The sequence below is a fragment of the Uranotaenia lowii genome, chromosome 2 (genome assembly GCF_029784155.1).
Source record: "Uranotaenia lowii strain MFRU-FL chromosome 2, ASM2978415v1, whole genome shotgun sequence".
In the NCBI taxonomy this organism is placed as follows: Eukaryota; Metazoa; Arthropoda; class Insecta; order Diptera; family Culicidae; genus Uranotaenia; species Uranotaenia lowii.
In genome coordinates this window covers 271,716,351-271,743,063 of record NC_073692.1, presented here as the reverse complement: position 1 = coordinate 271,743,063, position 26,713 = coordinate 271,716,351, and the positions used below count along the sequence as shown (strand labels likewise).

Below are 26,713 nucleotides of genomic sequence, written 5' to 3'. Positions count from 1 at the left end.
TTTTCCATCTTTATCCGTTTAACTTTTTTCTAATATTTTTATTTGTGATAAACAAGGGCAAATATCCACTGAATTCAAATATTCACTGTTTCAAATGCATATATTTTTGTTTCCAAACAATTTTCACCTTTGACATTTTTCGCGTGAGCTTTCATTACGTCGAATTAAACAAAATGTAAACCAACAGATTAGTTACGAAAAATACAAAAAAAAACTGACATAAACTAGTCGTAATTTCTCTCCATTTAGAATATTTGTAGCCTGGATAACATTCTATATGTGGAATTCAAATTTTAAAGTTGCTTTGATAACTTTTGCAGCAGTTTTCTGAGAATTCTTACGATGTTTCATGCGACGTAATGAAAGCTCACGCGAGATTTAACCAAATTCTTTGATTAAAAGTTTTGTTTAAACCATAGTCCGAAAGTAATTAGTATACAGAATGAATCCATTCTTCAAAAAAATATAATTTTAAATGAGGTTCATTTCAATATAAGTATATAAGCAATAATTTCACTGTATTAATTATCGAATTCAATACTTTTCCACACAGCCAAAACTAATTTTGAATGGTAAAAGAACATTACTATCTTGATGCAAACGAAGGTAATTTTTATTTTCTTGTCGTTGCATGAAATGTCAAATAACGTATGCCTGTGTTAGTGAATTCGTTTTATGTTTTGATTTTGATGCGACGAATTCACGTTCGTTTTTTTTATACCCATTGGTTAAATCAATTACACGGCCGATATTCAATTAATTCGCGATTTCGAAGCTAATTTTTGACAGCTCGTGTGTGTGCAAGAAAATGTAAACAAATGGGTGGAAATACTAGCTTCTAATAAATCATTATTTTCTTTGATTTGGTTAGGATTTTCAGAAAATGACGGATACAGATTTGAAGTAGAAGGTTCAGAGATTATTCCCAACAAACATTTTTGCTGATTAAAAACGCCAATTCTTTGATTGTATGCTGTTTTGAGGTGCTGATTGCTGTTTCAGCTTTCTGGCTGAAGAAAGAAATATTTCAGCGCTGTTTCAGCGTATAAGGAAGTTTTATTTCAGCCAATAGAAAGTAGGGGAAAATTGGCTGAAGAATAACTCGTTCAGCCTTTGTCCAACCATTTTTGACACCTTCAAATTTGACAGCCGTCAGCTGTATAAGGGTAGCGTCGAAAGCGTCTTTCAGCAATATCAAACTTTTGTGTCATGACGAATCAAAATAATTATCTTTTGATTCGTCTAATGATTCGGAATTTCTCATTTGGCATGATAAAATGGCCTTGCCGGGAAATTTACATTTTATTCTCATAGCAATTTCAATTTCTTCATTTGAAATTGACCTTGGTTGAGAAATATTTTGGTCGCTTAAGAGCGACAGTTTTCTGTTCCTTCGCAGAATGCATGGTTGGTTGTGCCTTCTGCGGCATGAGACTAACAAGTCGTAGGTTCAAAGTTCGAGACGAGTTCAAATGAAGAAAAAATAACACGTGAGGGGAAAAGTAGCTGGCAAACATCGGACATACATCGGTCAACATTCTTTTTGTTTTTTTTTGTTGCTCCGTCAATTGACGTTTCATGTGGTTTCATGTCATCTTTGCTGATTAATTTCTCCAGATCTCGATGTTTAAGGGCTGAACAGCAGCTTCTCTCTAAATTTGGGTTGCCTTCTTTCAGCAAGATAGCTGATTTAAAATTAGAACTAAACAATGTTTCAGCGGTTGTTCAGCAAAAAATGTTTGTTGGGTTGTGAGTTATAGGAGAAAATCTGTATGTACCGTGAAGCATCGCAAATCGACATAAAAAAAGGTCAATTTTTTACTACTCCAAAAACTGTTCTGAGTATTTCACATATTTTTGAATGAAAACTCGAGCCAAATGCACATTTTCAATTGCAGTTTGTTAAAAGAGTAGTCAATTAACGTTCCTTCAAAATTTGGAAAGACCCAACAATTGGTAAGGTAGAATTTTTTATTCGAAAAAACATAAATTTTTGCTATTTTCTATTAGGTTTCCTTCTGCAGCTGCATACAATCAGGCGTAATAATTTTAAAGCTGGAAAGCGGATTTTTATATTTCTAGCGTAACATTTAAAAAGGGCGAAACTGCCAAATGTAAACAAATCGAGTTAACGGTCATTCCGGATGCACGCCGTTGCACTTTACCTATTAAACGCGGTTTCATTTAAAAATTACTTAAAACTTTCAAAAAATTGATAAAATTCAATTGGGCGAAACTTCCTGTTGGTGCATTTTCGTTGGAACGTGAAGTTACGCCTATTCAAAATGGAGTGAATTTTTCTATTCGTATAGGGCCAATAGGCGTAACTGAGTTGACCGTGTGTGACAAAACGGCCTAATAAGTTTTTGCGTGTAGGACGAATGGGCGAAACTTCAAAACCAAAACAAAAACGGCCGATCAATTGGGCGAAACTTGCAAGCGTAACTGGAATCGAAAACAATAAAAGGGCGAAACTCGAAAATCTCTGAAATTAAGCGAAAAAAGTTAAAGTTCTTGATAACCATAGAACAATAAGGGAATATAATGCACAGTTTTTAATGTTGTTGAACTAAAAGTGGTCGATTTTTTAAATAGGATTTGAATAGGTGTTCCAAATTTTCAAACGCGTTTTTCTCGTTTCGAGCAAACTGCTAGTTTCGCCCTTTTGAAATGTTACGCTAGATTTGATGGTGGTTGACATGAAAAAAAATTATATCCTTGGATTACTACACAATACAAGTTTACTTAAATGCTTTTCAATTGCCATCGTTCAAGGGTTATAAAATGTTTTGTATTTTTATCGGACCTCATGATCTTATTTTTTTTTTTTTGGAAAATTTTATTGAAAATTATATTTATACAACCACTAGCCGTAGAAAATTTTAAATTAAAACTTAACATTTTATACTGTCTTAGGCTGAAACTATTTAAATTTTTATATAACGTATTTATTAAATGTAACAACTAAACCAAATCCAATAGTTATAGTTTAAAGTAACAACGAGAAAATCGTTCTTTTATATAGACTAACGAGAATCGCATAAAGTTTGATATGAAGATATGATAAAAAATATAGATTATTGGCAAAAATTAAAAGTTAAGAAAATGGATGAAAAGATTGATTCACATAGGGGCCGTTCAGATACCACATGGACAGAAAAGTGAGATTTTTGACCCCCTCTTCCCCCTCCGTGGACATTTGGCAAACCCCTGCCTCCCTTCCCGTATGTCCACGTGGACAGATTTGAAATTGTTGTTTTTTAATCTAATTTGTAATAATTATAATTATTATTAATTTCAAAATTATCATATTTATAGCTTGCTTTCAAGTGGCTACTAGTTGCTTAAACTTAAACTGGAAAGCTTTGCAATTTTAAGATTTTGATTAATACATCTTAATATTTATTCACCTTTAGAAAATGTTTTGAAAGTAAGTATGTCCACGTGGACACTACCCAAACCCCTATCCCCCTCTCCGTGGACATTTTCATACCCCCTCCTCCCCCCTAAGTTGTCCAGGTGGTATCTGAACGGCCCCATGTTAGTTTTCTCTGACCGACTGACTTTTTTAAAATGGAACTATCAGATAGAATTGACTCTCCTACCAGGCTAATTTATTTAAATTTACTTTAAAACAAACTCCAATTTTTCAAAGGAGTGTTTTATTTTTCAAAATCATTTGGATTTATGAAAACTTAACTCGAAGCAATGTAAAGTTGTCTATAATTAATCGTTCACCCAGAATGTTGCTCACGCTACAGCGTACTACCCCAGATGGCAGCAGCGCAGCTTCGAAAGAGCGGATGGTTCGAAATTTGACCAAAGAAAATAATGAAAACGCGTAAAACACTTTGTCAGTGTTGTTTATCGTCGACGTTTTCAGGTGATAGCTCACCATCAGTTCGCGCAGGCTCTAAACAAAAACACGAACCAGCTGCTGTTCGGTCTATTGAAGAAGTACCGGCCCGAAAACCCGAGCGTCAAGATCCAACGATTGAAGGCTAAGGATGAGGCCAAGGCCGCTGGCAAGGAGGAACCTCCTGCGAAGAAAAGCAACCGCCTGCGGCAGGGCGCCAACACCTTCGTCAAACTAGTCGAGCAGAAGAAGGCTCAGCTGGTTGTGATCACTCACGATGTTGTTACCATTGTGCTGGTCATTTACCTGCCGGCTCTGTCCCGAAAGATGGGTATCCCGTGCTGCATCATCAAGGACAAGTCCCGGCTGGGAACGTTGGTGTTCCGTAAGACCTGCACCTGTGTTGCTCTGAACCAGGTGGACAACTCAGACCGCGCCAATCTGTCCGAGCTGGTTGAAACCATCAAGACCAACTTCAACGATCGCTACCAGGAGATCCGCAAGTACTGGAGAGGTGGTCTGCTCGGACCGGAGAATATGGTCTGCATCACCAAGAAGGATCAGGCTCGGGAACTTACTCAGAAGACGGTGCAAGTCGAAGATTTCCCCCGCCCTAACCGATAGCTGTTGTAAGATAAGGACTCGTGCCGAATTCTTTCGATGTTGAAAGAAGACGACTGATAGCTGTTCTAACTACCTGCAATAAAAATATTTTTTGGAGTGTTGAATGCACTGATGAATACAACAGAACAACACATCATACTATCGCTCCATGTTGTTGACTTCGAGAGTTTCTTTTGAAATTCAATTTCATCTTGCGGATTGCAATAATTTTTAGAAAAAGGTAATACATATATTCCAATTCCTGCCATTTCACTGATTTTGAGTATCAAATTTTATGTACGGGGTCGGCAAAGGAGGTTGTCTATATGAACTGTTCACTGTTTTCGTGATTTTAACGATATTATACAACATATTGAGATGAAAATAGGCACACAGAAGTTTTAAGGGATGAGACGATTTTAGGTAACAAATTTAACGTAAGGGGCCGGCAAAAGGAGTCGTCCATACAATCAAATACTGTTTTAGTAATATTGACGTTATGGTACATTGGATTCAGATAATAATTTGCACACGGGAGTTTTGAGGGACGGGTAATCGATTGGATGTGTCAAATTTGGTTAAAGGAACCGACCATGTTACCTGCTCACTATTTTTTTGATTTTGTGATATTTTTGAGAATACAGTACGTTAATACGTTGTTGTACATTGTATTGGAATGAAAATTAGCGCATGTAGGCTTAAAGAGACGGTCATTTATATTGATACAACGATAAAAGGTCTTTCTCATGAACCATCCACCGTTTTTGCGACATTTTGTGGACATGGAACGGGTTAATGTGGTAATTGAAGAAAGGGCTTTAAGGACGTTGTTTATGGTGGTAGGTTTCCAACTTTCAAATAAGAATACTGTTACTGCAAAGGTATTTTTATTAAGTTTAAGGAATATCTAGATTTGAATTGAAAATGGAATACGGTTAAAAGTGAACAGATTGTTATGTTTTGGGTGACTTGTAGCTGTTCTGCCTGCAATAAAAGATCATTTATATGAGTATTGAATGCACTGATGAATGCAACAGATTAAGACCTCATACCGCCGCTCCAGGTTGTTGACTTCGAAACTTTCTTTAGAAATTCAATTTCTACTTACGGACTTCAAAGCTTTTTAGAAAAAGCTACTATATTTAGCCTTTTCTCCTTCTGTTTCTTCTTAGAGGCTTTTCTAACATCACTCTGATGTTTAAAACCGGCATTGAGTTGTCCCAACATACAGGATATAAGCATGTTAAGATACTTATTTGTTATTAGTAGCGCGCATTCCTCACAAATAACGTCTAGAATCAATTTTTCGACATTATCTGAGTTATATTCATCAACCTGCATTGACGAGAAGCCAAAATCAATTTGGATGATATCCATCAACTCTTATTTCACCCCAACGGTATCAAGCCTTAGTAGACATTCAAAGTGTCTATCGAAAATGCTACAAACTTGCTGGAAATAGGATACTATTTTTTCTCCTGGTGTAAACGATTCTGTCGAAGTCGATGTATTTTTTATATGCTTTATGGTTGAATTCTAACCACATTTGGTTAATGCGCTCTAATTAAAAAATGGTTCTTTAGTGGTGTTTTAACCATATCGTGTTATTTTTTCTACCAAAAGTAGGCAATCAAAAACGACCGTGTTCATCTCTAGATGTAAAATAAAAACAAAAAGCACAATGCAAATGTGTGTGTGACATATCAATAGCGTTTTAATATGTACACAATAAAAGTTATGTTTGTGTAAAAACAATTCCTTTTGTGTATGTGGCCGTTAGTTTCACGATAACCCGTAGATAGCGCTGCGGAACAAGCGCCAAAATCAGCCTTCAGTGGTCAGTCTGGGTATCTGGTGTCTACGATTAACTGTTAAACGGTTTAGAACTGCGTCAAATTGGATCCAAATTTCATCAATTTTGGAGCAATCTTTATACCAGTTCTAAATAGTTGTGAGATGAAACTGGTATAATGGAATACGGATGCAGTTGCTTTGGTACACAGCAAATTTTTTTTTGCTGGAAACCAGCAAAATTTTGCTGGTTTTTGTCCCGCTGACTTTCCAGCAAAATTTCCAGCAATTTAAATTGCTGGAAAAAACAGCAAACGTTAATGCTGGTTTCCAGCAATTCAAATTGCTGGAAAATCAGCAATCCAGATTGCTGGAAACCAGCTATTTCTTTCAACACAACCGGCAGTATTTAGTATGAAATTTATATTCAATTCAAAATTAAAGTTTAATATTGGCTGTGCATATAATAAGCAATAAAAACAACTATTTTCTCCCATTTTCAATAAGGGATTAATTTATTTTCCAAAAAAAAACTTTTTTTTTCACAACTTTCACACCGGCTCTGGGGTGGCCGCTTTGTGCCAAAATGTGGATCATCCGCCACCTGTAAAAATAGTTTTGATGAGTATCTTCTATGGAATATCTACCTGTACAATAAAAACTTACCCTTGACTTGATGCCTGGTTGCTAGAATATAGAGGAAAATAAAATAATTATATTAATTTAACCTTAATTCGTAAAATAGAATCTCACCTTACTTCAGCGTACGAAACAAAAACAAACTCCAAATTCACAACTCGTTTGCTGATTTTCCAGCAAACTAGATCAATTGCTGGAAAGTCCAGCAATTTGAAAACCGATTGCTGATTTTTCAGCAAAAATGACAAGCACATAACCGAATGCTGAAAAATCCAGCAATTCGAAAACCGATTGCTGGTTTCCAGCAAAAATTTGGATTGCTGAACGTTTCCAGCAAATTTTTTTGCTGGAAATCGAGGCAAAAATTTACAGTGTAGGAATTCGGGTTTAAACCGGCTGTTTAGACTACGGATATAGGTGCTCTTAGAATGTTCAGTCAGTTACCAGCTGGCCAGGTATATCCGTGGAATACCTGTAAGGTCGAATTCACAGTGAGCGCGAAGCGAAGTGCGAAGCGGATTTCCAATTCGCGCGAAAAACCGCTTCTCATTGAAACACGTTGAAAAAAACATCGACCGGCCACAGTGCAAGCGAATTTTCGTGCGAAGACCCGGCTGGATCGCGTGAATTCATCCTGTTCATCCGGACATACACTGAAAATATTCTCTCGGATATTTTTTATCGTAAAATGATTTATCAAAAAAATCTTTTTTCAAAGTTTATTTATTTAATTATTATTGTCGTTTCTGTGTTGGTGAGGAAAAATGCATGGTTTTTAGCGGAGATTTTCGAAAAAAAAAACGTGGTTTCAGTCTTTTTCAATTGAAACAAATTCTAACTAGCAATAAACGACCGGTGGCATGAAAGCCCCAAAATATGTGTATAGAGTGAAGGGGCTGAACGGATAGAAGTTGGAATTTGTTATCCGACGCCATCTTGAAATCCAATTTGGCCCCTTCCTTTCAACTTTAAAATGCTGGAAGTGACTGAAAAGCATATGAAACTCCCACAATATGGGTATTGGATGAAAGTACTCAATAAGTAGAAGTCGATATGGTGCCCGACGCCATTTTGAAATAAAAGATGGCGGTTTCCGCTTAATTCAAAATGCAATAAATAACTGAAAATCGTATGGTCCATCCACAATATAAAAAATGAGTAAAAGGGATCAAAAAGTAGATGAAAAATTACTGACAAAAATTTAACAAAAATATTGAGAACACTGCAAAAAGCACTGACAAAAATCTATCAAAACTGTGGGAAAACAGGAATAAATATGACAAAAAAAATAGTGACAAATGACAAAACTTTGAATAAAACACGCCAAATGTGGTAAAATAATTATGCTTAAAAAAAAATATTACAAAATTAGACAAAAATATGAGAAAAAATTCACAGAAATGGCAAAACTATGACAAATCAGAAAAAAAAATTATGACAAAATTATAATCCAAATTTTACAATAAAACGACCTGACAGAACTAATATAAGAACCAATATTTGACAACAAATTTACAAAAATGACAAAATAATAACAACAAATTTACAATAAAATCACAGAAATCTGACAAAAAATAAGGCAAATGGGCTTAAATATGACAAGTTCTGCAAAAAATATGACAAACATTTGTCAAAAATAATGACAATAATCTGACAAAATTATGAAAAACGAGATAAAAATATAACAAAAAACTTTCAAATATATGTAAGAAAAATGACAAAATATGACAAATACGACATAAAAATCACAAAATTAAAAAAAAAATGACAAATCCGAACATATAATGATAAATATGATAAAAATATATCGCAAATACGACGAAAAAATGACAGAATCTAAACAAATCTATGGGCTTGTGATATGTGTAACTCAGTTGGCAAGTTAGTTCCCTTCTAAGCCAATGTCCGTGAGTTCAAATACAAGAGTAATCATCGAATGCAGTTGTACTGGATAAGACTTTCAGTATAAAGAGAAGATGGTAAAACGACTATAATCGAACGAAAAAAGACAAAACTATAAAAAAAAACTTACAATCAAATGAACAAAAATCTTACAGAACTATGACAAAAATACGCAAAATGAAAACATGGCCTAATTATGACAAAAATTAAAATAAAATGACAAGAATCTTACAGTACTATAACAACCTTTGTCATTCCATCCCAGTCGCTTGGCAAGTGCGGATGTATTTTCGTTTCGCTACATATCGGTGCTTTATACACGCAGAAGTGAAAAAAAAAGTTTAAAGTTTCCACAAGATAAATCCTGCATCATTCGGTCGTCAATTGCCGAATCCATTCAGCAACGGAAGTGACAAGCTGTGTTTCCCCCGGCAGCGCTGGTGCGCAATCCCCAAATCTGGCTGGAAAATCAGGTTGCCTTGCCGTCACCATCAGCACCAGGACCATCAGCAGAGGAGTGCAAATTGTTTCCTCCCAATCCAGGTTTGATTACTGTGTGGGCGGTTGTCCGATAGATCCGGTAATAATAGCCGTAATCGGATAACGGAAACATAGCACGAGTCTGAATCCGATTGGTCATTCTCTCCCGGTGAATCGAACCATCATCAATCAACCGAGGAAAAAAAAACATCATTGCTGTCGTCATCGCCAGGGCCAGCTGCGATCAACAGAAGAACACGTGGTTGTGTACCAAGAAAAAACACTCAAGAAAATTAGCTTACTAAGAAGTGCTTGAAAAAATTGTAAGTTCTTTTTTCATTCTTTTTCACTTTTTCTTTTACTATCTATTTATCTTTATTTCGACCATTGTTTGCTTCGTTCATATTTTAACATTGGACATTCGTGTTCGTGTGAAGAAATATGAGCGAAGGCGGGGGGTTGATCCCCTCAACTGAGGATGACGAAGATAGCGTCTATGAGGATGAGGAGCATTTAGAGGATTCGGTTGTTGCGGGTCCTTCTAATGATTTTCATTCTCCAATGGATGATAATTCTGAGTCATCCTCAGTTGAAAGTAAAGCATCCCGACTCCGAGTTTACACAGAGAGCCCAACTTTCACTGGTCCTTGGGTGGTTTTCATCCGGCCCAAAAAGAATGGAAAGCAGTTGAATGTGGTTCAGATCACAAGAGATCTGGCAAGGTGGTCCTCCGTAACCTGCATTAAAAAGGTGCGACCAAACAAATTGCGAGTTGAAGTGGCCAACCGGAAAGCCGCAAATGAAATCGCTGTCAGCAATTTTATAAACTTAGAGTACCACGTGTACATTCCGTCTCGAGACGTAGAGATCGAGGGCGTGATTACAGAAATGAGTTTGAAGGCAGATTACGTGAAATCCAACGGCGTTGGTAAGTTTAAGAGCCTCGGTTCGGCTTCGGTCGAAATCTTGGATTGCCGCCAACTCAGAACTGCCACCGTCGTAAATGGAGTCAAAGGGTACTCACCTTCAGGCTCATTTCGTGTGACCTTTGCGGGAACCGCCCTCCCTCATTACGTCTTGATTGACGGAATTTTGAGGCTGCCTGTGCGACTCTTTGTTCCTCGCCCCATGGATTGCAAGAATTGCAATAAGTTGGGACACACTGCGTCGCACTGCTGTAACAAGCCACGGTGTCCCAAATGCGGGGAGAATCATGGGGCTGGAGCGTGCTCAGCAATAGAGCAGAAATGTGTCTATTGCGGGGGCTCACCCCATGAAATCTCCTCGTGCGAGGCATATAAGAGTCGCTGGGATAGCCAAAAGCGCTCTTTGAAGGAACGCTCAAAACGGTCTTATGCCGCCATTTTGAAAAGCGCGGCGCCTCCGATCCAACCTCATTCAAGTAACATTTTTACTGCGCTGTCAGTTGTAGACAATGTAGAATCAGATTCTACCGACGAAGAACACCCGGTCATCTTTGTAGCCAACTCGCGAAAACGATCAAAACCAGCACCGAAGACCCCCAAAATTCCAGCAAAAATCCCAACATTTAGTCCCTCAATTGGTATTAAGCAAAAACCGACACCTATAGTGAAAGAAAAACAAGTCCCTCCTGGATTCCGTATGAATATGACATCTCAGAATACTCCAAACATTGCGGAAACTGCTAAGTCTTTCATTCCTAACGTTATTTCGCCAGAATCAACATCACAATCTGGAATTTTTAAATTGTCCGACATTTTAAATGGGATATTTACTTTTTTCAACGTCTCGGAATCGATCAGGAGTATTGTTACCTCTATGCTCCCTGTAGTAAAGACATTTTTGAAGCAATTGATGCAAACTTGGCCCCTTCTTTCAGCGTTTATCTCTCTCGATGGCTAATTTAAGCCGAGAGGTCGGAGATATCACTGTGTTACAGTGGAATTGTCGTAGCCTAATCCCTAAACTGGATCCGTTCAAATTTCTTCTTCATGAAACTAGTTGCGATATTTTTGCCCTTTCTGAAACATGGCTTTCTTCTCAATCAAACATCTCATTCCACGAATTTAACATCATTCGTTTGGATCGCAATGATTCTTATGGAGGGGTGCTTTTAGGGATCAATTAGCGCCACTCTTTCTATAGAATCCACCTCCCTTTGTCAGGAGGAATTGAAGCTGTTGCTTGTCATACAACTATAAGGGGTAAGGACTTATGTGTTGTCAGTTTATACTGGCCTCAGAGAGTTGCAGTGAACCAAAGCCACCTAGAGGACCTGTGCTCAGTGCTACCTGAACCAAGGTTGATCCTGGGTGACTTTAATTCACATGGGACTGTGTGGGGGGAGCAAACTGACGATAGTCGTTCTACTCTTATCTATGACATTTGCGACAGTTTCAATTTAACAGTTTTGAACACGGGTGATAAAACACGGGTACCTAAACCTCCTGCTAGACAAAGTGCAATTGACCTCTCACTCTGCTCAAATTCACTATCATTGGATTGCCAGTGGAAGGTAATCCCTGATCCCAATGGTAGTGATCACCTGCCTATCAAAATTACAATCACCAATGGGGTTAACGCTTCAAATTCAACAAATATGGTATATGACCTCACAAGACACATCGACTGGAAAAAGTACTCGGACGCAATTGTTTCAGCCATCCATTCTGTGGAAGTGTTACCTCCGTTGGAGGAATATACCTTCCTTGCTTGCTTGATCCATGATAGTGCAATTAAATCTCAAACGAAACCCATCCCAGATCCATCTGTTCGCCGAAGGCCTCCCAATCCATGGTGGGACAGTCAGTGTACTAAACTTTACGTGGACAAATCGAACGCTTTTAAAGTTTTTCGGAAACACGGAACCCTGGATAACTTCAACGCGTATTTTTCTCTTGAGCAGCAATTTAAAAACTTGATCAAGGGGAAAAAACGTGCGCATTGGCGTAATTTTGTGGGAGGTTTGTCGCGGGAAACATCCTTAAGCACTTTGTGGAATGTGGCACGCAGCATGCGTAATCGTTCTCACACGAACGAGAGTGAAGAACATTCGCATAAATGGATTTTCAATTTCGCACGGAAAATCTGTCCAGATTCCACACCAGTGCAAAAAATCATCCGAAGTGTGTCTCCGAACAGATGCGATCTGGATTCCAGCTTTTCAATGATGGAACTCTCACTTGCTCTCCTCTCTTGTAACAATTCAGCTCCGGGAGTTGATAAAATCAAATTTAACTTGTTGAAAAACCTTCCGGATGCCGCCAAATTTCGCTTGTTGAATTTATTTAATCAATTCTTGGAGCATAACATTGTTCCCGAAGATTGGAGACAAGTGAGAGTTATTGCCATCCAAAAGCCTGGGAAACCAGCTTCCGATTTTAATTCTTACCGTCCAATAGCGATGTTGTCTTGCATTCGGAAATTGATGGAGAAAATGATTTTGTTCCGATTGGATAAATGGGTGGAAACAAATGGTCTTCTTTCAGATACTCAATTTGGGTTTCGAAGGGGCAAAGGGACAAACGATTGTCTTGCTTTGCTGTCTTCAGAGATACAAATGGCGTACGCAAAACGTGAGCAAATGGCTTCAGTGTTTCTAGACATAAAGGGAGCTTTTGATGCAGTCTCAATAGAGGTTTTGTCTGACAAGTTGCACTCCCGGGGTCTGCCTCCCCTATTGAACAACATCTTATACAGCTTGCTTTGTGAGAAACATCTGAACTTTGCTCACGGAGATATTTCAATTAGAAGGACCTCTTACATGGGCCTCCCGCAAGGTTCATGTTTGAGTCCTCTTTTGTACAATTTTTACGTAAGTGACATCGACAGTTGTATCTCCGAAGGTTGCACACTAAGACAACTTGCAGATGACGGCGTAGTGTCTGTCACAGGATCTACTGAGTCTCATCTGCACAGACCTTTACAAGATACTTTAGACAGATTGTCAACCTGGGCTTTGGGGCTTGGGATTGAGTTTTCTCCACAGAAAACGGAGATGGTTGTTTTCTCTAAGAAGCGTAGACCTGCTCAACCTAAGCTTCATCTCCTAGGCAGAACGATCACTCAATCGAGGTGTTTTAAGTATCTTGGGGTTTGGTTTGATTCCAAGTGTACCTGGAGAGCCCACATTGAGTATCTGAAAGGAAAATGCCAACAAAGAATCAATTTTCTCCGATCAATCACTGGCACTTGGTGGGGAGCTCACCCAGAAGATCTTTTAAAATTGTATCAAACAACAATTCTCTCAGTTATGGAATATGGTAGCTTCTGTTTCCAGTCAGCTGCTAAAACTCATCTCATCAAACTCGAGCGTATCCAATATCGTTGTCTCCGCATCGCTTTGGGCTGTATGCCTTCTACGCATAATATGAGTCTTGAAGTTTTGGCAGGCATACTCCCACTAAAAGATCGATTCAATTTGTTATCACTCCGGTTCCTCATCAGGTGTGAGGTCATGAACCCATTGGTGACCGCAAATTTTGAAAGGCTTCTTGAGCAAAATCTTCAAACCAGATTTATGTCTATATACCATGTCTTCATGTCCATGCAGGTTAATCCTTCTTCATATTCTCCAACTCGTGTTTACATCCCAGACTACGACAACTCTTCTGTCCAGTTTGATTTGTCTATGCAGCAAGAAATTCGTGGAATCCCTGATTCACATCGTCCACTTCTGATTCCAAGAATTTTCGATGCTAAATATAGACACGTCGATGCTGACAAAATGTACTTTACAGATGGGTCGCTTATAGAGGAATCAACGGGATTTGGAGTTTTTAACGAAATAGCTACTGCCTCATATAACCTCCATCCACCATGCTCGGTATACATCGCAGAATTAGGAGCCATTTACTGGGCGTTGGACAGCGTCGTTTCAAGGCCAGTAGGACACTACTATATTATAACGGACAGCCTCAGTTCTGTTGAAGCAATCCGTTCAATAAGACCAGGAAAGCACTCACCGTATTTCCTCGGGAAGATACGGGAAACTCTGAGTGCTTTATCAAGACGTTGCTTTGCCATCACCTTCGTTTGGGTCCCCTCACATTGCTCGATATTGGGTAATGAGAGGGCGGACTCTCTGGCAAAGGTGGGGGCGATGGAAGGCGACACATATCACCGTGAAATCGTCTTCAACGAATTTTACTTCATAGTTCGAAGGAACTCTCTTGTCAACTGGCAGCGCAAATGGGACGAGGATGAGTTGGGTCGATGGCTCCACTCGATTATCCCAAAGGTAAGCCTCAAACCCTGGTTTAATAGATTGGACCTGAGTCGAGATTTTATTCGTTTATTTTCCCGTCTCATGTCCAATCATTATTCCTTAGACGCGGTATCGTTTGAATATTGCTAGCAGCAATTTGTGTAGTTGCGGCCAAGGTTACCATGACATCGAGCATATTGTTTGGTCGTGCGAGGTCCATCTTGTCGCTAGAACGAATTTGATAGACTCCCTTCGGGCCCGAGGAAAACCACCCTATGTTCCAGTGAGAGATGTGCTGGGTGTGAGAGACTTGGACTACATGTTCGAAATATATCTTTTCCTAAAAGCTATTGATCTTCGTCTATAATTTCTTCTTATTTTCATATTTCCCTATCTATCTTCTTTTTTCTTTAAAAGTGATCTAGATATAAGCACACAATTGTTATCAAACAAAACGAGTTTGGCTCCTTAAAGCCTAAAGGTATGAGCCGTTTCAAATAAAGAATTTACAAAAAAAAAAACAACCTTTGTCAACTGTTTGTCATAGTTTTTATCGTAGTTTTATTACATTTTTATCATATTTTTTTCATAGCTTTGTTGTTTTAATTACATTTGTAACATTTTTGTCATAGTATCGCCAGATTTATGTTAATTTATTGCAAAATTTGGTCATATTTGTACATTTTGATTAGTTATTATATTTGTCATATTATTATTTCAATTTTCATATTTTCCATAATGTTGTACAATATTTGTAAAAGTTTTTTTTTCGAGTTTTGGAATTATTGTTAATTTTTTGTTATTATTCAGTAAATTTTATTAATTTTTGTCAGATTTTTTTAAAATTTGGTTAAGGTTTTGCCATTTTAATGTCAAATTTATCAAAGATTTGGTATATTTTTATCATATTGTTGTAATATTTTTGTCACCTTTGCCATATTTATATCAAAGTTTTGTCAGCGTTTCGTAATTTTTGTTGTTAATATATTATAAATTTTTTTCATTATTTTGTTATTTTTTTGTCATAGTTTTGGTAGTTTTTTTTCTTGCGATTTTCAGTCATTTAAAATATTTTAAAGTTGAGTGGAATCCGCCGTATTGGATTTTAAGATGGCGTTTCATAGCGTCAGACTGAAAATTTCGACTTTTTCTAATTGATTCCTCTCACCTAATATCCATATAATGCTTGTTTTATACGATTTTCAGTCACTTAAAGCATTTTGGCGTTAGGCTGAAGCCGCCATATAGGATTTGGGTGTGAAAAATCTATTCTCCGACGTACTCATAAAGTCCAGGCACCGAGTATTCATGACTTTAAGATTCCTTTTCATAATCCCTGCGGTCCTAGAACGAGCAAGGTTTTTTTCCACGGTTCTCCGGAATTAACGTGGTTTTTCGGAATTAACGCGGATTAATTTTTTTTGGCGCGGTACGTATCCCTCGCTCACAGTTTTGATTCTGCAAATTAATTTGCAAAGATTTTTTCACGAGTGATTAATTTTTGCAAAACACCGAAGGTTTTTTTCAGTGTTGAACCGCTTCGCAATTCGCTTACACTGTGGCCGGCCTTCAAAAACGAACTTGCGAAATTCATCCGGTGAATGAATATTTCGCTTCGCGCTCACTGTGTTCGTACCCTAAGGCTGATGTCATGCTGAGGCTTCAAGCAGCGCTTTGGTGAGCAACACGTTCACGCGACATACCTGCTTTCATTTGATCTCCATGGAAAAAGTGTAGACCTGTCGAACTGAGCGCTTTGTAAAGCGCGACAAAGCTTATGCCAGTGTGTTTTGAAGCGCGTCAAATAGGAAATCCAATGGAAATATTGTTTTTTCTCGGGTTGAAGCAGTGATTCCGGGTTTTAAGCACAATAGTTCGAAGATCCGTCCGAACTTGTGATAATAAACTAAAAAATATCTTAATCGGCGAGAAAATTTTAATGAATTCTAAGTTCCGGCAAAAAACAAGAAATTTTGTCGATTCAAATTTCGGCATTCTTGCAATCCGGGCATGATTTTATGAGTTTTTAATGGTTCCCGATAGAAAGGAGACGCTTCCAAGCATTATCAGATGTAGAGAAGTGATGATTTGTAGTGAATTTCAAAGCGACATGACGCGCCAGTATGTCATTCCAATGCGTTGCATTGCTTTCTTATTGGAACGTAGAAGGCAAAGCGCTGCTTTGTCGCCTCAGCATGATATCAGCCTAAGTAAACTAGCCCACACTGAACCCAAATTCACTCTTAAAATACACATGATTTTTTACTTTAAATCAAGGATCCAGCTACCTTCCTCCATTCAAGTGCGACATACACATTTCACTTGGCAGTCAATTAAATTTCAAGTGAATTCATCCACATACACTTCAGTCTTCACTTGAATTTGAAGTGAGAAAAAATATTCACTTATCCATCACTTGAATTTCAAGTGAATGTCGGGTTGTAATTTCGTTTATTTTCAGAGTTCAAAATGGCAAATTCTAAAGAACAGCATTTAAAGCTTTTGCTGGATTTGGATTTTTCCAATTATTTACTAGGCGATTTTGGCGGTATTTAGTTTGTGTTAAACGTGATGTAAGAAAAAGTTATTTAAAGGTGTTATCATGTTTCAGCTTGTGGGTTGGACTGACAGATTTTCTGGTTTGCAGCAGGGAAGATTTAGAAGTCGCACTATCCGCAGTAATCGATCTGCCTTGGGATTACGATGGAATTTCCCTATCAATAAATTTAAGACGAAAGCGTAATGTAAGTATTTGAAATCGAAGTTGTGTTCTATAAATGATCTTTTATTAAAAACGCGAGAGATAATTAACTTGAAACTTACTTAGAAATTCAGATAAATTTCACTCAAACGTCATAGTGTAATTCACTTGACCGGTCACTTAAAATTACGTATGGCGAGAATTTACTACAGATGTCACTTACTTTTTAAGTGAAAATTATTTGTTCTTCCAAAATAAACCTACATAAACACAAAACATTCACTCCAAAACAGTTCATACGAAGCCATGGGGTCCGAGTATGGTGCACGCGCGCTGCATTGGAGATTTGTCAAACTTAACCCTTCACTTCAATTTTTTTTTCTTGAAAAAAAAAATAACAATAGTGCGCAATGATGAGTACATTTGGGGAAAAATAATGAAAAAATATTATTTTCACATACATATGTATTTCGAGTATTTAGCCAAAATATGAATTGTTGCAAATTTGCAACAACATGAAACAGGCGCGGTCCTATGGGAGGGGTGATCAACCCCCCCAAGCGGCAAAAAAACCGTTACAAAATACTCGCGAACGCTAGAATTTCTACAAAATCTTAGAACTTTTCCTAGAATGAGTACTTTTAAATTTTCAAAATTTTCCACTCCGTGGGGTGTCTGTTAAATAAAAGAATATAAAAACTAAATACTTAAAGGCTTACAATCTTCTAATATATAAAGATGAGTTGGGCTATATATGTTTGTATATATATGCACCTTATACAAATCCACGCCGCTACACAGAAAAAAATTTAACTATTACGTGTCACTGAAAACTGCAACCTTTAAAATAAATCACCTGTAATTAACGAAACCTGTAATTTTAAATTGTTTTCCTTGATAGTTAACGAAGATTCGTTTATTATTACAGCAAATGTCCTGTATAAAAGTTGTACACTAAAAATTATATGTCACGTAATCATGTTCTCGACCTGTAAAATTGCGGTAAATATCCTGCTCCTTTTTGTTACAGGACATTTGCGTAATTTTACAGGAAATAATTTTTGCTGTGTAAACCGATCAGCTTAAAATTTGGTACAGTGATGCAAACGGACATGAGAAAGGTCGAGGTAATAGTTTTGGGCCCATCCCACCAAAGAAAAGGGACTCTCCCATTCAACTTACGTTTTTATTCCCATGAACTAAAAGTCATGGCACCCATTTGTCAACCGATTTTCGTTTCCTTTGGCGGGATTGTTTTCACCATCACCATGCAATGAGGTACCGTAAACTGGGGGAACTTTGATCACTTTTTTCTTTCATTTTCGAATATTTTGGAAGGGGTTGCTCTTTCGTAATACCTCAAAGCTTTCAAACCCTTACTGAGGTGAGGAGTATTAAACATGATCATTGATTGCAGTAAATTCAAACGACATTGGTGGTTATAATTAAATGAATGTTACAAAACCAGATTTCGAGTTTCGGGGTAATTTTGATCTCTCTGGTTTTTACGTATCTCAACAAAATCAAATTTATTGTTTTGATGCCATTAAGCACAGAAGGCTCAAAACATTGATAGCTGTATTTTTTTGTTTGGACTCAATTGAATTTTTCAACGTTTTCTTTCAAAAACTGCATACATGTTGCATGTTGCTGCATACATTTAGGGGCAAAAATTATAAACCTTTCCTAATATTTTTTGGCCTCAAAAACAAAAAAAAATTTACCTTCATGCAATTCCCCAAGTCCTCGTACTATTTCCATGTTCTTTATTTCTTCAAAATGAACCATTTGATAGGGGTTTTAGCCATTTTTTCTATTCGGGCTTTTTCATGGAAAATGATCGTTCGTTTTGAACATCCAAAAATTATCATCAAATGACCATAAAAACACCACTTAAACTAAACCTATACCAAGAAAAAAGTTGAACTTTCACATAAAACAACCCATTTGCTCCTAAATGCTTAAATTTGATCAGGAGAGATGTTTGTTTGTAAGCCTTCAAAAAACCAGATATTCCAAGATTTTAAAATGATTTTTTAAGTAATATAAAAAATCTCCTAATAAAAACCAAATTTAGGTTATTGGTAACTCAATTTACAGGCTTTCAAACGTAGTAAACAGTTTTTAGATATTTGAACTTTATACATAGTTAATGATATTATCTGCAAAAAAGTTTCCCCAGTTTACGGTACTCTTTCCACCACATTGATCACCATGGGCCAGACATTAGAAACGACCATCCAAAGTTCACGTGTACTCGAAAGCACATCAAAGCTTGCTGAGAATAAAAAATTTGAAAGGAGAAATTTTGGCGGGTGTTTTTTCCTTCTTTCTACTGTTCAAAGCACGTGGTACCGGTGCGAGACATTTGATTGCAATAATAAGCCTTCATCTTATATATAAAAATGGAGGCGTTTTCTTTGTAAGGGCTGTCCCAACGGTGTATGCAAAACACGGTTTTCGACCACGCTAAAACAGTCCGTCCGGCACCGGTGTCGTAAATTGATGTTTTAGCACAGTTATCGATTTCTAAATTCCCAACAGTTATACGCTTTTGTTCCAAATTCATGCAAATTTGGAACAGGATTTCGAAATATATGACAGACCGATTTAGACGTTTGGGGTTCACGTTGAGAAAATTTTAGCCAATGATGATTATTTTCACTCATGTTTGGATAGTATGGGTATAATAATTGTTTCTTTTTGCGAAATTATTTGAATGTTTTTTCCCGCCAAACCGGTCAATACGTAACATAAATTGATAAAACATGTTAACAAAAACCATATCAAGTATAAAAAATTTATGTCACACTATTCTTGACTTTATATTTTAATAAATAGATTTTGGACTCAACGATTAGTGAGCCCAGTCAGCGTTTCTCTAGTTCAAACGTTATGAATAAGAAAAGGAAAATAACAGAAGCATCCTAATGAAATTAACGCAAAACAACAATAAACTTTAAAAAAAATTAAAAAATTTGAATATCAGTGTAATGACCGATTTTTGTCAAAAGTTGTTAGCAATATTTATAATCTACACGAACAATATATCATTGACTAAACTGACATGATTCTTAGAAAAACTTCCTTTCAATTTCTGGCTCAAAAAGCCGTCTGCTACATTACAAACTACTGATAATCATGAAAATTTTACTTAAGAATACATAAAAGGAGCATGTTTGCCAATCTTTTTAGTTTGCCCAAACAAAAGCGAAAAAATGTTTAATGATTTTTTACCTATTTTCAAAAGGTTTCTCGAAAACAACAACTGGTTAATTAAATTAATATTTGGAATCAGCACCCCAAAATGAGTCAATTATTAAAAGAAAAATGTTTTTTTTGTTTCAATTAATGTTTTCAAAAATGTTTTTTTTTGTTTCAATTAAGCTTTTTTTCTCGCTGCGTACAGTCATTTAGGCTTTTAAAGCTTCAATCAATCATAGATAAAAATCGGTTTCAACTGGTTTCTGCCAACTGGTAGTTGTCAATGAGCCAATTTTTTGGTCGAAACTAGTCAGGTCGTTGTCAATGAAGCAAGTTGAAACTAGTCAAAATGGTGAAAACCGATCCATGTTACGTCCTGGAAGAAATCTGTCGAAGTCAATTGGACCCCCGAAGAAGTCATAGGGGTCAAGTGTTAATCACGTGCACATCTGTATCGCCGGCTTCAGCAGTCGACAACAGTCTTCAGACTAATCCAACTGCTACAAAATTGTTAATAAATAAATAAATAAAAAAAAAAAGAAAGGTATTCAATCATCAATCCATTTCTACTTGTTTCGAACAAACTTAATTAAGAAGACTTTAAGGGGGGAGTGGGGTCTAACACTTTCAAAAAATCGATTTATTTTCTTTTATTTTCTTATTGTAAAACATTTCGAGAATGTTGTGTCAAACTTTCATGTCAATCAAAGCAAAACTGTAGAAATTATAGGCCTTTATCTCCTATTATCTAATACTGCAAAATAAAACAAGCAGAAACTTCAAACGCGTTTTTCTCGAAAGCACATTTTTAAAGTCAGTGGACATCATCATTTGAAAACTACTTAGGGGCCGTCCATAAATGATGTCACGCAAAATTTGGAAAAAATCTACCCCCCCCTCCCCTCTCTGTCACATATTGTCACAACTTCCGTACCCCCCTTATTGTATTACGTCACGTTTTCCTAACCCCCCTCCCCCCCCCCCTCAGTCCCCATGGAGTAAATTTTTCAACCCTTCAGAAATTTGATAAAAACTGTTGCTATTTTAATATCATCATTTTTATTCAAAGAATTGAAAAAAAGTTAACAACTTTTAACAAGCCTTCAATAATTGCTTAAAACACATTTCAATCCTGAGTCCAAGAATTATGTTGATGACTTTCCGTATCAATGACCGGGAAAGTCGAGGCAGTAGCTGCAGCATCAGCGACGATGTCGAAACCATCCAAATCTGTTTCTTTTTCTCAATGCATTCGCAATCCATATCTTCTCCACCCACAGGTTAGAATAGCTAAGCAATCCTGTTCACGTTTTGCCACAATTTTAGTGGGACGGACTTTCCTGAGTGTTGCAGTGGAAGTGTTGTTGTGATCTTTCTTATGCTCATAAAATTTACCAAAAGTGATTACGTGAGTATTATTGTTCATGAAATGAATGATGCAAGTATAACTTTATCGAATTCAGGATAATATTATTTGTTATTGATTTGCTGTTTTCTATTTTTTTTGTAATGATAAGTGATGTCACGCTCAACCTTAACCCTCCCTCCCTCACATGTCACAAATTGTCACAAAAATCGAAACACCCCCTCCCCCTCAAACGCGTGACATCATTAATGGACGGCCCCTTATTAAAAAAAAACGCTTAAGAACAATAATTATTTAAAAATTTGCGTACAGTGATCGTTTATTTTTAAGATAATAAAACACAAAATAAATTAGACAAATAGAATAGTAGAGGCTTATTTGACAGTGTGGAATTCAGATCGATAAAACAATGCGCATTATGCGGATTGAAGTAAATTCAGCTTTTTAATCTTTTTTATCAGTCTCTCTTTTATTGTGTTCTTGGTGAGTTCCTTCTTCGTCTCATGTCTCATGTCTCAAGTCTCATGTCTCAAGTCCCATGTCTCATGTCTCATGTCTCATGTCTCAGGTCTCATGGCTCATGACTCAGGGCTCATGTCTCATGTCTCAGGTCTAAAGTATCAGGTCTCATGTCTCGTGTCTCAGATCTTAGGTCTCATATTTCAGATCACAAGTCTCAGGTCTCAAGTCTCAGGTCTCAAGTCTCAGATCTCAGGTCCCATGTATCACGTTCTTAGTCTCAGAGCTAAGATTTTCCCAACTACAAAATGATTCAAAGTGTTTTCCTTTGAAAAAGATTAGAATATTTTCTTTAAAAACCGTCTTAATTCGCGAATCCGTGTAAAAAAAACCGTGTTAATTCGAAAATCCGCGTTAAAAAAACCGCGCTAATTCGAAAATCCGCGTAAAAAAGTCGCGTAGAAAAACCTCAGTGTATGTCAAATTGACACAGACAGATGGGTAAAAAAATCTGAGACGGATTAGGGTTAAAGGGTGATTTTAGGCGGTCAATGGTGTCTGGCTATTTGATAATAAATGTGAGTCAGTAATACCCAAATAGCCTTCTTTGTCTCAATCAGTGTTCTGAATATCACTCATTTTCAATGAATGTTTCTGATTGCACTTCGCACCTGAACGTACAGCGGTCGGGTTTCGTTATTGATTGCTACTGGACCTACCCGATCATCGATCGTTCAATTCATCGCTAAAATACAGATCACCTCGCACGATGCTTGCTGTCAAAACAGTGCAGCACCATCATCAAATTGGAATATCACCAATGCGCAATGCATATGGCGAATCTTGTTGGTCTTCGATCAGGAGTGAATGGATCAGGCAGTGAGTGAATGATACATGAAGCCGATCATTAGCGTATTTTGTTTGATTTGATATAAAGCAAATTAATAAATTTATTTGTTGTTATAACGTTTTTTAACATCAGTATGATCAAAATCAAATTGCAGTTGTGTTTGTGAGGGAAAGATGTTCACTTTCGCCGTGTTTTTCAATTTTCACAAGTTCTCTTATTAAAATGTCGTACGTCACGTTAAAACTACTGAGAATTTATGGTGTCCCACACAACTGTTTGATTTTTCTCGTCCTGCAAAAAATAATTTTGAATTTCATATAATTCAGGCAGATACTGAGTGAGCTACATTCAGAATGGATCAGTTTGTATCTCACTCATCTCCGATATGCGATGTTTGCTGAACCGATGATTCTGAATGATGCGACTCGGTTTGCATAGCTGATAGGAGCGCTGATCGAGATTGCATACCAGCCAGGCGAAGCAGTAGCGAGAGGCGCTATCCCATTATACAATCGGAATGTTTCCAACAGGAAACGCATCCTGAGTGTTTGTTTTGATTGATTTTCGGACCATTGGTCTCAATCCTTTATTAGATCATGATAATCCTTTCATAGATGTTCGCAGAAGCTGTACAAAAAATGCATTGAATGAGAATAATTTTCAACATCAAATGATTTTCCTCGGTTACACAGAGACTTGAACAAATGTGCAGAAGATATAAAAACATTGTCATTCAACACATGATCAAGTGATAAAACTCTAAAATGGAAAGTATGTTCAAACAGATACCAAATTATAAGATAAACGCAATGGTATAAATAAATAAATTTTTCTTCGAGCTCCATCAGTCGCATCTTATCAAGTCAATAGAATGAAGTTGATAGGGTTCACATTTTTGGCCCTATTTTGGGCAACAGCTTATGCAGCAACCTGTAATTTGTGCGGATGTCCGGTGGACTCTAGATGTCCAGCATCTGACGGAACACACGCGTTACACTTGCCTCATCTGACAAACTGTTCCAAGTTCATCACTTGTAACGCAGGAACAGGATGTGAAATGGATTGCCCCCCTGGGCTTCACTTCAGCACTCTAACACGAAATTGCGATTTACCCGCATTGGCCTGCTGTGATGCTACAATTCAATGTCAAAATAGAGATGACGGTAATTGTGAAAGTTATGTCGACCCTCGATGCTCCATTGTCAATATTTTTGACCATCCGAACTGCGCAAAATTCTATCAGTGTAATGAAGCAGGAAAGCCATGCGTACAAGATTGTCCAGCTGGATTACATTTCAACAAAGATAAGGGAGTTTGTGACTGGCCATTCCTCGCATGTTGTGATTCATCAGTCGTATGTAGGGAGCCATGTATTCCAGGAGTAACTTGTCCACCTGGACCGACACCAGCTCCTCCAACACCAGCTCCGCCAACTCCTGCTCCGCCAACTCCTGCTCCACCAACACCGGCACCACCTACTCCCGCGCCACCAACCCCAGCACCACCAACTCAAGCACCACCACCAGGGGGTAAGTTTTCCGGATCCGCATATGGATCCAAAAATGAACCTTCGTCTTCTACTAGACTAAGCTTTACTTTATCCATGGTTGCCTTTTTGCAGATTGCGTTCTCTGTCCAGAGTACTGCACACCAAATGCCTTGTGCCCCGCGGTCAATCCTCAGAAACCGGTACTTCTGCCCCACCACCGCTGTGATTTGTTCTACAAGTGTAACTCCGGAAGAGCATGTGAGGTCGAATGTCCACCAGGGCTACATTTCAACGAGAAACAAGGTGTCTGTGATTGGCCATGGTACGCTTGCTGTGATTCTTCTGTAACATGTGTAACACCATGCATCCCAGGAGTCACCTGCCCGCCAACTGGCTAGGAAGCGCTCCTTTACGCTCGTTACGCCTAAATTTGTTGAACTAGCATATAAGGTTTATTTTTGAAATGTGTGCTTTGTTTTAAACATTAGAATGTTCAAATTACAAGTGGAAGGTTAAAATGCTTATTATTCTCGTCTACCGAATGTTGAATAGGCTGAAATAAAATGGTCCTTTTTCATAAACTGTAGCTAGTTGGTTTTTTTTTCACACGATGGGTTAGGGCTAGTCAAATATGGAGGGGTTGTCTAATCAGATGAAAACACATCTTTATTTTAAAGCATGAAGCACGATAAATCTGGACGCACTGTTTATTATACTATAGTGCTCCTAGTTGTCAGATCTGGAATGTTTTGACAGTACTTTGTTTTGGTATGTGTCCTCTATCAATGTTGAAAATTTCATTACGATTCGTTTTGTTTCTAAAAAGTTACAAAACGGATTCATAAATCGCGAAATCGTTAAAAATGGTCAAATCAACCACGGTTGCAGCGTTCTCAAACGTTTCCGTGAGATGCATACTATCATGCCAAGCGTCATAGTGGAATTAAGGATCGAAAACTGCATTTGAAGGTGTTGAGAACGATCAAGGCAAACACAGGGTAGTCAGACTACGACATCGCCAAGAAATTCAACGCCGACCGGTGCACCGTCAGAAGGATTCGTCTGCGCGAAGGAATACGATCCTATCGGGCCAGTAAGCAACCAAACCGGACATTGAAGCAGAATTTAGTAGCCAAAGGACGTGCCCGGAAGTTATACAACAAAATTCCAACGAAGTACGACGGATGCACCCTCATGGATGACGAAACGTACGTGAAGCAGAATTTTGGGCAGCTTCCAGGCAAAAATTTTATAAAGTCACTGCAGTGGTGCACTGCACTGGTCGGGGTGATGTCCCCGGCAAGTTTGAATTCGTTTTTGCCGATGAGTTTGCAAGAAAGTGTCTGATCTGGCAAGGTATTTGCAGCTGCGGGCAAAAAACCCCAGTTTTTGTGAAAAACATGACCATGGATTCCAAAATGTACAAGGAGGAGTGCCTGAAAAACGTTTTTTTTTTCGTACATTAGATCTCACAAAGGACCAGTCAAGTTTTCGCCAGATTTGGCCAACGGGTGGATTTTGTCGAAAAGGACATCAACCCACCCAACTGCCCTCAATTCCGCCCTATCGGAAAATTTTGGGCAATTGCCAAGCTAAAGATGAAGAAGAAGGGATGCAACAGAGATGAAGAGATTGTGGAACATAGTGGCAGCTGAGCTCAGCGAAAAGGGTGTCCAAACTATGATGAGTGGTACTCGGCGAAAAGTTCGAAAATTCATCAAAACATTATCTGAATATATTTTTTTTTATTTTTCCTTTAAAGTGCAATAGAAACCCTACATTTTAAGTACAAAACATTTTTATTTCGTTTATATAGCTCCGGATAGACCCGTTTTAATGCGTCTAGATCTATCGTGATCCATGCTTTAGTATATGAACCTTATTCGTAAATTCATTGACTACAACTCTGCTCAAGACTGTATAGCGTTTCATTGTAAACATTGTAAAAGCCTTTTTCTTCATAGTTGCATGATTTGAAAGGACAACACAGAAAAAAAATCTGAATCCTTAACAACACTGAAATTGGAAATCTTTAATGTTACATGACATGGAACGCGATTTATTAATGTAAATTTACAGAATAAAACAAGATTGAATCCTTAACAGCACTGAATTCTAATGGCATAAATATTACTTGACACGGAACGCGATTATTTGATGGAAATTTACATCACATATGATGTAA

General features: G+C 37.6%; 2 protein-coding genes across 2 annotated transcripts; both read left to right on the top strand.

The window, feature by feature from the left end:
- Positions 1 to 3,743: 3,743 nt before the first annotated feature.
- On the top strand, positions 3,744 to 4,621 carry LOC129742644 (60S ribosomal protein L7a-like). Its single transcript, XM_055734573.1, has 2 exons — positions 3,744 to 3,806; positions 3,884 to 4,621. The coding sequence occupies exons 1-2, from the start codon at positions 3,744 to 3,746 to the stop codon at positions 4,478 to 4,480; spliced, it is 660 nt and encodes a 219-aa protein (XP_055590548.1). The 3' UTR covers positions 4,481 to 4,621.
- A 19,274-nt stretch (positions 4,622 to 23,895) lies between these two features.
- LOC129745721 (probable chitinase 10) lies at positions 23,896 to 25,114 on the top strand. The gene is made up of 2 exons (XM_055739037.1): positions 23,896 to 24,568; positions 24,661 to 25,114. The coding sequence occupies exons 1-2, from the start codon at positions 23,911 to 23,913 to the stop codon at positions 24,924 to 24,926; spliced, it is 924 nt and encodes a 307-aa protein (XP_055595012.1). The 5' UTR covers positions 23,896 to 23,910; the 3' UTR covers positions 24,927 to 25,114.
- Positions 25,115 to 26,713: the final 1,599 nt, after the last annotated feature.